Source organism: Pongo pygmaeus, chromosome 2 (genome assembly GCF_028885625.2).
Source record: "Pongo pygmaeus isolate AG05252 chromosome 2, NHGRI_mPonPyg2-v2.0_pri, whole genome shotgun sequence".
Classification (NCBI taxonomy): domain Eukaryota; kingdom Metazoa; phylum Chordata; class Mammalia; order Primates; family Hominidae; genus Pongo; species Pongo pygmaeus.
In genome coordinates, this window is record NC_085930.1 from 147,900,352 (window position 1) to 147,912,363 (window position 12,012).

Genomic DNA, 12,012 nt, shown 5'->3' on the forward strand with positions numbered 1-12,012 from the left:
GAGATACTATGGCAAAAATGCTTGACACTGGCCCTGGCATGGAGAAAATGCTCAATAAATGGTAGTTACTGATTGTTATAATTAATTGAGTCAGTGCAGCCTGAGTCCATCTCCCATCCTCTTCACCCCTTCACGTGGCTAATTTGTACTCAGCTTTTAGTATGTAGACATTCTCTCCTTCAAGAAGCCTTCCCTGATTTCCTGAGCTGGATTATTTCCCTTTCTCTCCACTTTATTATGGCACTTATCACAGACCACTGTCACCTGTACACTCCTCAAGGCCAGGCTAGATCTTGATCCATCCCTGGCACATTGCAGGCGTTCATTAAATGTTCGTTGGAGGCTGGGCGTGGTGGCTCACGCCTGTAATCCCAGCACTTTGGGAGGCTGAGATAGGTGGATCACCTTAGGGCAGGAATTCAAGACCAGCCTGACAACATAGTGAAACCCTGTTTCTATTAAAAATACAAAATTAGCTGGGCATGGTGGCAGGCACCTGTAATCCCATCTACTCAGGAGGCTGAGGCAGAAGAATCACTTGAACCAGGGAGGCGGAGGTAATAGTGAGCTGAGATCGCCCCATTGCACATCAGCCTGGGCAACAAGAGCGAACCTCTGTCTCAAAAAGAAAAAAAATGTTTGTTGAATGAATGAATGAATGAATGATTGTGAGTCCTAACCATAACCCCTACTCTCAGGGTACTTTAGGTTATAAGAGAGTCAAGGAAAGGAACTTTCTTGCTTATGACTGAGAATCACTTATGGGGAAATCACAGGCTAACAGTGTGAATTTCTCTATGTGTGAGTACATGATCGTGATTGCTGACATTTATTTATAGTGTGTATGATAGCTGGACATTGTTAGGAGTATTTTAGGTTGATTTAATCTTAGCCTACTCCTATGGGGTAAGAATGATAATTTTCCCCATTTTGCAGATGAGGAAATGGAGGCCCAGGATGGTTAAATATTTTGCTCAAGGCCATCCAGATAGCAAATGTGGATGGAGTCAGGACTTGAACCCAAGTGGGACAGCTCTAGAGCTGATGCTCTCAATTCCCCACCCTGTGATTTCCCTTGCCTGTGTGTGTGTGCGTGCACATGTGTGTGTGCGTGCACATGTTCGTGTGCATGTAGACATGTGGGCAGATGGGCATGCCTGTGTGTGGCTTCTGGCAAATGTATCCTGGGAAGCTCCTATTATGATGGACAGTCTCTGGCCCTGGACAGGCTCTAGAGCTTGGGGTGGCAGAAAGAAGCAAGCTATTGCTTTAGGTCCAAGTGACAGAAACAGGTAGTCTAGAAGGATGTGCTCTCATAAAAACCATAAATAAAAACCACTGTGTTTTGAGAAACCATTTGCTTGTCTCTGGGTGGACCTGATGATGTGTGGGCTGGTGGGGTGGTGACAACTGCAGGTCTGAGAGGTTGTGGACACCACACTCAGCATGGCATATTTATTTACTGGCTAGTTTTAACATTTTTCAGTACGTATATCTCTTGGGACCCCAGTGACATACTGAGAGGCACAGGGTCTTCTGCCATTCTTCAAGCTCTTGATATTGTTTGTTTTTTTCCCCAGCTGTGGGCAGAATGATTCTTAGGAAACTGATGAATGGCTTTTGGTCAGGGGAAAAGAGCCCATGTGTTTTTGTGGGTGCATCTGTTAGGTGCAGAACTGTGTCACACTCAGGCACTCTTCCATGTGTGCTTGGCTGTACATACTCCTTACTCAGAAATAAAGAAGCTTCCTTGATGCAGATTGTCATTTTTTCATTCAACCAACACTCCTCAAGATGCTACTCTGTGCCAAGCCTTGTATAGGCATTAGGAATAAAATGGAGTACGAGACCCAGGCCTGGAGGAGCTGACAGTCTAGTGGGAGAGTCAGATCAGGAAACAATGACAGCCCAGGATGGGGAGGGCTCTACCTGCGGAGCATGCAGAGGGCACCTCATGGAGCAATTCCTAATGCAGCCTGGGGGCAGGTGCAAGCAGGGAAAGCTTCTTGGAGGTGATAAGTGGGCTGAGTTTTGAAGGGTGAACTTAAGATAACCAGGGAAACAAAGTGAAGGGATGCTTTCATGAGTCGTAGATAGTATAAAAGCCTAGCCTGAAGAGAGGGTCCAGGGTGCTCAGAAAATGCTAAGTAGTTTGGTTTGGATGGGGAGGCATGTGTTCATGCTTGTTGGTGTCAGTGTGTGTGTGTGCATTTGTTTCTCAGGGGAGGTAGTAACTGAAGAGTTGCATTGGCAATTTCTATTTACATGTTTTCTATGAAACACTTCTATGAAGTGCAATGCATAAGGAACATTTAGTCATTCACATTTTAGTGTGAATAAATTGACCTTTTTTTTTTTCTTGAAGAACATCAAACGCTTGAATGAGAATAGATGCTGAATGATGGTACAGGCTACCCTGTTAAAAATTAGTCATATTCTCTACTCTGTCACATTCTCTGCAACTCTCAAAACCCTCCTGGAACGTGTTGCTATTTTCAGCGTGTATCCCCTCTGAAGCATGGCAGTCTTGTTGTCTGCCCTGCATTGTAGAAAGCTGAGGAACCTATGTCCCACGCTCACCTCTGGTTAACTCTGTTGGGAGGAAGGGACCCTCCTGATACAGAGGCATGGCTTGGGCAGGCGCCACGGGTCTGGGGCCTGGCTCTGAGAGAGTGAGGGGAGGCCTGGGCAGGCTGCCGGCCAGACCACCTGGCCCAGTCCCTGCTTACTGTCCCTGTGCCCAGACCTTGCCCTGCTCCCAGCTGTGGTATCTTCTCTTTGACAGATGAAAGTAATAGACCACCCCCTTCAGAGGGGGCTCCAGTAACTTAAACCATGTGGGCTCCATGGGGTAGGGTGGGATGCAAAACACACTTTTACAGGGAGAAGGGAAGGCATGAGGAAGAGTCGTTGTCTCAGTTTTGTGTGTCCTGCCTGGAGAGGGCCTCAGGGTGGATGTTTAATGGGCTTGCCAGCTGGGTGATGGAGCCCCAGGCCTCCTGACTCACTGGCCACTTGATTGGCTGAGTGCCTGGTAGACCTAGCTTCTGGACTATCGTGGTGGATGGGCTTCAGGCACATCTCCAGAATGGGAACTTTGGGGTATACAGTCCCTTGGAAGTAGCTGAAATAAACCCTCTCCAAAGTGGTGCCGTCTCTGTCAGGATCTGATGGTTTGAACTCCTGGGATGGTGGGCTTCTCTTTCAGAGCTGAGCTGACCTTCTGAGGGATCTGGGGCTAAGGCCAGGTCCTGAGCTGCTGAGGGCAAGTCCCCGAGGATAAGAACTGGGGACAGACAGCATGTTCTAAGCCAGGCAGGGTGGCCACTTGCTGGGACACAGTGGAGGATTCACTGTCAGGTAGGACTGTTGCAACAGATATGTTAAGAAACTGTACTTGGGTTCCTATACCTTATGAGATAGCTGCACATACATTGTCTCTTTTGACCCTACAAAAAGCCTAGGTCCTATATTGGGGATTAAGTTATTTAAAAAGGGAACTTGCCTAGGGTCACAATGAGGAACTGGTAAAGGCAGGTTTTGAATCAAGGCCTAAGCCCATTTTCACTCTTTACAGTACATCTTTGCTTCTAAGGGTCAGCTGCAGGTTGCTGGAGTTCAAAGCCCAGCTGGGCCACTTTTATGTGTGGTGAACTTGGGTAGGTTACTTAACTTCTCTGTGCCTCAGTTTTCTCATCTATCATTGTTAACGATAGAACTACCTGTTAGGATTTTAGGGAGGATCTGATGAAGTAATTCAATGTGAGACCCTGAGCAAGGACCAGGCGCATTGCAATTGCTCACCAAGTGATAGCTGCCAAGGCCATCAGTAGAATTGCTGGGGTTGCGCTGGATTGCAGATGAGCATGTTGGTGTGGATGTGATCTCGGTACCCCATCCCCTGGACTAAAGGGTGTGATGAGCCTGGGCTCTTTGGCCTCCTGAGGGTCCCCTTCTCTTCAAGTCCCAAAAGATGACTTAGACACTGGGATCCACAGCCACTTACACAGTCACTCTCCCATGGGAAACAGGGGAAGAGTGAAGGAAAAACACTGCATAATCCATTCATGGCTGGGAGCTGGCTGTGGCTGTTCAGGGCCCTGTCAGACCATGCTGGCCTGGAGCTGTCATGTCATTAAGGAAGGTTATTTTGAAGAGGTGGACTTAGTAAAGTTCGTGCAAATGGAATGTTTTCTGTAATGAGGAAGCATGGTCTGAGACTACAGTGGTCTGAGAATAGCTGGCCATACATCCGAGGTGCCAGGCCAGTCTTGGTTATGTGTGATGTCCCAAAGTAATTATTAGCAGTGCCCTTTTCATTGTTAAACATGCCCTGGTTCAGATGATAAATTATACGTCAACCCTAATTTGAGTTGCAAGCAAGGCTTTATCCACTGAGCTGGCTACCTCCCTGAGTGTAAAGGTGTGCTGGGAAAGCCCCTTTCTTCCCTGGTAAGGCCTGTCACTACAGGGCTACCAGGATCCAGATGGTGGGGCCTGTATGGGAGACATCCAGGAATAGCCACAGCACTTGGAACCCAGGCAGCAAAACTCCTGACTCTGCAGAGTGGGGGTGGGGGTGGGGGTGGGTGGAGGAGCCAGGAAGACGGCCTTGAGTGCAGTCCAGCTGGCAGCATGGAGGCCTGGGCCCACAGCCAGAGGCCTACACTGCTTTGTCACCTGGGTAGGAGTTGGGGAGATTTTAGTTCAAAGACATATGAGATATTGGTCTGGCTTAACTTTTTCATTTTCCTGATAATAATGACAGTGGTAATCATGACTACCTTTAATTAAGCCCCAACTAAGTGCCAGGTGTGTGTGTATTATGCACATATATATGTGTATATATATTTGTGTGTAATATTTATATATTGTATATAATCATATTATGTATACACACACTGTAGATATAGTGTGTGTATGATAACATATTTATACATATGTAACATATACACACATTTCTTAAAGTAGTCCAGAGATATTGGGTGAGACAGAAAGAAGAAAAGGAACACTCTTCATGTCACCCCACTAGTAAGTGGCAGAACCAGGATTTGGACCCAGAATCCAGTATGCCACTTGCACAGCCCTGCAGCCCAGGCTGGGCTTGGAAGATAAAGAGGCAGGGGAGGATGGGCTTGCTGGGGACCTTTCTGTCCCTGTTTGTCCCTTGCCCTCCCTGGGCCATGTCTGCCAGGGAAAGGCCATGCTCAAGGCCACATGAGGAGTTGCTGAGCTGTCTTTCATCCGGTCCCGCAGTTATTTGTTCAGCATGCAGTGCAAATTTCCCTGTCTCGAGACATGGAATCTGGTAAAGCTTTGCCTGGATCAATGTCCAACCCCTTTCAAGTTCTGGAGAAAGTTACTCCTCTCTAAAGTTCAGACCTGCCAGACTCAATAACTCCACAAAAATGCTTGGATGAAAATTGCTCCAAGCAATCCCAGCGGAAAGCCAGCACCTCACCCCTCGTTTAAAGTTATGATCCTTATCATAATTAATTCAATAAAGAAGTAATGTGCTTCAACCTAGGCAGAGAGAATAATTTTCTGTCCTGACTGGTATAAACTTTCAACTCGGGACATTTAAACTCTGGGTCTGAGCTCTTGCAGCAAGTAATAAATTGCAGACCCCGGCAGGGCTGCAGAACCCTGATTTAAACTGCGGTAAATAGGCCGCTATTGAAGAGAGGAAGATTTGGATTCGGGTGGGCAGCTCCAATAAATAGCAGAGCATTGTTTATAAACCTTGCAGTCCCGGCTGGCCTCCGCCTTGAGACAGGCAGTAGCGTTTGCTGTTGAAAGCACCAGAGCGTTTGATCCTCACACTCAGAGGACCCACCTTGAGTCTTGAATTTAAAATCTGTTTCCTTCTATAATTGAAAGGTAGGATTAGCCTGGCTTCTAAACAGACTAACACATTCTCAAGTGGAGATATTGACTTGGACCAAGCCAGCCCAGCCCAGAGTTGCCTTTCCTACTCTTTCCCTGGAGGTTGCAGTGATAAAAGTTCATTCTGGATTTGTTTCGAACATGTTCAGAGTAACAAAGCCCCTATATTGTCCCAGAAGTCCATCAGGTTTGCAGAAATTACAAGTTTAGCAATCAAAGTCTTTGGAAACAAGTTATAATAGAAGGAAAGTCAGTTTCAATCAAAACAACTTTCAGATTGCATATTATAGGAAGAGATAAATTCAACATCGATTGTTTTGTGAAAATAATTCAATGATGAGGGAGGCAGGGTTCTTTAAAGTGATTAAATTTGGGAACATCAAGGCGGTTGTCAGACTCGTATTCTTTCGTTCCTGGCTTAAGATTTTGGATACCTCCTTTTTGAACTGACAGCAAGCATGCATTCCAAAACTCAAGAGGACCTTTCTCTTCAATTTTATGGGGTTGAAAACAATTGTGTTATCGGCCCACGTTCTGTTCTGTGGCGTCAAGCTCATGCAGAGATGCACTGTGACAAGGCTTACTGCAGTGTTAGCTATTCCAAACCACGCCGAGCTTGCGGAGCGCTATATCCAAGACAAATAGCTGGTTCTGGAGAAGTGATTGAGAATATTCATGGATGTTATTCATCAAAACATGCAACATACACATACTAGGCAGCCTAGACCCTTTTGGTATCATAAAAAATGTGAAGCGCTGCCCCAGGGGAGGGAGAAGGAGCAGTCCTTTGAAACTTAGGTGGGGAGAATGTAGGAGAGAGGATGGGGCAGCTAATCAACTATTTCAGGTCTGGGTACACCCCTTACATCTTTTTTGGAGCATAGACAAATATACATAAATATATGGATAAATAAAATAATTGTGTACCACATATATCAATCATTTTCTGTGGGTTTGTAAAGAAAATATCTAATATTCTGTTTGTGCCTTGCCTGTATTTGTGTCATCCATTCGAGGCACCGAGTATAAAATAGAAAATGGAAGCTGATGTTACTTTAGCTCTTGACATGGCCAAATATTTCCATTGATGGTGACTCTGGGTCTTTTCTTTCTAGTCATTTTTTTTTAAGTGAGAAAAACATCCACTTTGTAATTTATAATGCTGGATAACCAATTTTAAAAAAGAAAGAAAAACTCAACAAAAAATAAATACTCAAGGCTGTTGTTTGTCACTGGATTTTGTTTCTAAGCATCCCACTTAGACTGCTCCTGACCCTTTCTTGGTACAGTCTGTCTGGAAGGGCTGGTTTCCCTGGGTCCCTAAATGGATTGGATGTCAGTGGTGAACAGTCCGTCTGGGGTGAGAGGCGGAAGGGCTGGTTTCCCCGGGTCCCTAAATGGGTCGGATGTCAGTGGTGTCTGTGGGGTCTGCTTCCTTGACATTGTCTCCCAAACGAGAAGTGACCATTAAGACTTCCGGGGGCTTAATCTTTCAAACCTAGATCAGCCCTGCTCAGCAATTTCAAACAAACCCAACAATGTGGCTGAAACTGGCACAAGATAGGGTACCCTGGGATGAAAGCGTGTGTTAGAGCAGCACTGAAATCCAGAAAGCTAGAGCTGTGTAGCTTTCATGACACAAGCATTTGAGCCAGCACATTTGACCAACGCTCACAACCCCCGCTTGTGCCCCCTTCCACCCCCCAATCCCTCTTGGATTGATTAAATTGGCTCAAGATGACACCAATAATTGGCTCAAGATGGGGCTTCGACAGGCCCAATGATCCATATCTTCACATTCCCTAAAATCAGTCCTTTCAGCTCTGTGTTGGATTTAGGATGGTTTACATTGGCTCCGTCACAAACATTTTAATAAAGTCCCAGAGAAACCGCAAACGGGTGACATCATTGGATGGTGTTAAAAAAAAAAAAAAAAAAGAGTCCAATTTTGTAAGAGAGAGGCTGGGCCTCCAGAGTGTGATCAGGGTCTGCCTTCCCCATTTGGTCATTCAGTAATCATCCTCTGTAATTAGGACCATAATATTTAAAATGGGGTGCGGCAGGGGGTTGCTGGCAAAGGACATTAGCTATTAAGTAAAAAACAAATATGAATATTTTGACATAAAGTAGCCAAGAAGATGAAGGACTCTAGGGTGGGTTTGCCGCCCCAGGGCTGAAGGGCTGGCTGCCTGGACTTGGGCGGAGGCATGTGGAGCATTAATGTAAGGACAGCCCCTTGTCCCCTGTCCCAGGATACACAGACAGGACAGTGGGGCTTTGGAGCTGAGGACCCAAGCTGGAGAGGGGAGCCACTCAGAGCCCGGGGATTCCCATTAGGAGGGTTTCTTGCTGAGGGGTAGCCTAGAGGGAATTTTCATTTTCTTCTCTATAGTATTCTGTTCACTTACCCAGAACTTTTTCTAAGAGTTTATATTAGTTTTACAATTAAAAAAAAAAAACCACAAGTAAGCTTTTTCAAAAATTAGTGTAGCTATTTTGATTATGTCCAATGATTGTAATTATATATTAGACTGAAAATATCTGGAAAAATACAATATTAATCTTAATGGTAGTTCTCACTGGGTGGTAGGACTAGGGAAGATTTTTGTCTTCTATTCTTCTGTGAATTATTTTTGTAATAGATAAAAAATTTCAAAGGAAAGGGAAACATTGAAACCTCAAGAAAACGAATTGAGCTCATTTAGACATAGATTAACCTATGTATATAGTGTCCTTCCTCTTCCTGCAAAAAAAAAAAGAGAGTTGCTGTTTTAATTTTAGTATTATATTGTATTTTTAAAATGCATTTCAGGCAGAGGTGGGAGGATCACTTGAGCCCAGAAGTTCGGGACTAGCCTGGGCAACATAGCAAGACCCTGTCTCAAAAAAATGCATTTCACTCGCATGATTATGAACTTACAAGAAGCAAGATGTTTTCAAATGGCAGAATCCAGCTTCCCAGTTGAGGAAGGGACAGATGCTGCGTTCCCTGCGAGTCGGGCCTCGCTGTCTGAGGTGAGTTGGTGTGCTGGTGGGTCCCCCCACTGTTGTTGCTCCCTCAGAAGGGGCTGGCGCGTTTGATGTGTATCCCCTTGTCAGGCAGCAGGGCTGAAGTCATGTTGAAGATTTCCCAGAATAATCTATCCATATGGCCATTACAATTAATTGACTTTCCTGTGACTGAGGGTCAATCTGATGCCAGAATGTACCTTGATCACTTTTTTCTAGTGAGAGATTTCTAGACTGTTTTGTTTTATTTATCTTATAAACGTATCTCTGTGTTTTATGGTTCACACTGGAAGAGGAACCTGGGGACCTTACAGACCATGTAAAAAAAGGGAAGATTAAAACATAGACTATATGGGGTGGGGGTGTGTGTGTGTTTGTGTGTGACTGTTTTTTTTTTTTTTTCTAAACGATGCATGTTTTAAAGACTAGATCTGGCCATGACTAAAGGCTCATTGCTAATGCTGGGCCTTTTTTCACTGACTGGAGATCAGGCATATGGAAAATACCTGTTAGTTCAACTAAATACACCTAATACGAAAAATGGACTCTGTTCCTTGTGCTAAACAAATGCATTAACAAATTTGCATAATGTAAACTCACCCCTTTAATGACTGTTTGGCCCCAAAATATTGCTGGGGTTATTCTTTCCTCCTCTCAGCCTAGTTTTTTCTCACAGAGAAAGTGGGAAGGAGAATACTCTGGAATGAGACAGATGTGAGATCAAATCTCTTTTTTGTTTCTTGCTATGTGATCATGGGCAGATTGCCTAACCTCTCTGAGACCACAGTTTCTTTTGTGTGTAAAATGGAACTTGTATCCCTTTCTAAGGGTGATTTAAGAATTGTATGATATAGCCGGGTGCAGTGGCTCATGCCTGTAATCCCAGCACTTTGGGAGGCCGAGGTGGGTGGATCATGAGGTCAGGAGTTCAAGACCAGCCTGGCCAACTTGGTGAAACCCTGTCTCTACTAAAAATACAAAAAAAAAAAAAAAAAAAAAAAATTAGCCGGGTGTGGCGGCGGGCACCTGTAATCCCAGCTACTTGGGAGGCTGAGGCACAGAATTGCTTGAACCCGGGAGGTGGAGGTTGCAGTGAGCCGAGATCGTGCCACTGCACTCCAGCCTGGGTGATAGAGCAAGACTGTGTCTCAAACAAACAAACAAAGAATTGTATGATATGATGGATATAAAGCACCCAGCTCAGACTCTGTTTTGGCCACACTGACAGAGGAAGGTGAAGTTTTGAGACATAAGAGAAGAGCCCCAGAATGAAGAAAGAAGGAGAATATGGCTGTATTCACAGCTGACTCACTTTGGGAGAGTCACGGCTTCTCTCTGGAACTCAGTTTCCTGCTTAGAACATGGGGAAGGTAGAAGTGTGTGGAGTGTGTAGAGTGGTCAAGAGCCTGGATCAGGGGCTCAAATCCTGGCTGCCTTACCTTGGGCCACTTCACCGTGCTGTGAATTTCCTTCTCTGTCAAATAGAGGGCTTGTGCAAATTGTTTGAAAGCCTTTGCAGCAACGCTTCGAGTGTGGTGGTGTTTGAGTATCAGCGTTTGCCATTATTCTTATAACAAGGTTCTCTTTGGTCCCTTCTGGCTCTGTTTTTATTTATTTTTTTATTTCTACTTCCTCTGCCCTCAAGTTTTCAAGGACAGGCTGATTTTTATTTTATTCTTCAACATTAAGGTAACTGCAAACATATTGTTGAAGGAAAATAAAAGGTACTTCTCAGGCTTTCGTCTGCAATAACTTAAAGAGAAGGACCCAGAAAAAAAAAAAAACAAAAAAAACCCAAGGACCAAGCACTGTCTTGATTCTGTACAAATGTTCACCTCCTTCAAAGAGGCAAGAAGGCAAGTCCTGCCAGATCTGATTGTGCAGACCCGAAGGATCTGATCGCCTGTCACTAAGGCTACTAATCAAATTTCCATCCAATATGCTCACGCAGGATTTCCTGATCAAACACTTAAGCCTGCCCCTCTGCACCCCCATTAGCTAACATGTTTTATATGCAGAGGGGTCATCAAAAGTGTAATTGCCTTAAAGAAACTTAATCCCGCATTCTTGTCAACTCAAAGATAGCTAATAATGCTTGCTAGCTGATATTTTTCCAACATCAAGAGTGTACCAGAAATTAGGATCTTGTTCTTAATCTTCCTCACAGCAGATGTTGAAACCTAGGTGTACTGATATCTCTCACGGGCCAGGTAAAAGGATGAATTTTCTCTAAAATTAGCTGGCTTTTCTGGGACAATATGTTGCTGCCACGTAATGCTAGAAGACTGGAATAGGCTGTGGAGATCCAAGCCCAATGGTTTTTCCTAGTCAATGTAACATTACTTTGGCTTCCAAGTTCAAACTTTACCTGTGAATGCTTCTGAGGATATGGCCTCCATTTTACATTCGAATACATTTAATCAGCTAACATTATGGAGTGTCTGCAAAAGAAGTTTGCTAGATGCCCGAAAAGAAAGCACCTCATAAAGTGAAAGTACAGCACAAGAAAGGGATTATGTGAGTGTTGATTTTAATGTCAGTTATTGTATTTAATAAGGGTAATTAAAAACATTACATGCTTGATATTGGTTTATTATGTGGATATATTCTAAACATAACATGTGCCTAACAATTCATTATTTTGCCATGCTTCACAGCTTCTAATATGTCCATTTGGTCAGTGTTTCAGGGAATTTTTTTTTCAAAAATTGAGATTTTTTTAAGCTCTTATTTCTAAAGGTGTTTCTCATATTTGAAGTATGTTTTCTGTTGCCATTTTCAAATAATCACTATGTGATTATTTTATAATCATGTAGTATTCCCTTTAAGGGGGAAAACTTCCCATATCCATGTGCATACATGTACATGTGCCTGCCTGCACATGCGTGCTCGTGCATACACATACCCGCACGGACACATCAACAATGCCTCACTGGGATTTGTGGTTTGAATGAGAAATGGTCCCAGTCAGGCTGGGACAAGTAGGTCAGGAAATTTAACCTGACTCTCCCAACCCCAGTCATCACTGGCAGGGTCTGAAAAGGCCAGGTTTGTCAGGACTCAAGGATCCTTGGTGTCTGAGTGGCAAAACTGATTTGAGGTCCTGTCTGTCCTGTC

General features: G+C 44.3%; 1 protein-coding gene across 2 annotated transcripts in view; it reads left to right on the forward strand.

Moving 5' to 3' along the window:
* Positions 1 to 6,967: 6,967 nt before the first annotated feature.
* The window catches only part of MRPS22 (mitochondrial ribosomal protein S22), a 131,506-nt gene continuing 126,461 nt past the window's right edge, over positions 6,968 to 12,012 (forward strand). For both annotated transcript variants that reach the window (XM_054479739.2, XM_054479741.2), the window contains exon 1: positions 6,968 to 8,901. In XM_054479739.2, coding sequence (XP_054335714.1) covers positions 8,776 to 8,901 — 126 coding nt within the window. In that variant the 5' untranslated portion in view covers positions 6,968 to 8,775. The remainder of the gene's footprint in view (positions 8,902 to 12,012) is intronic.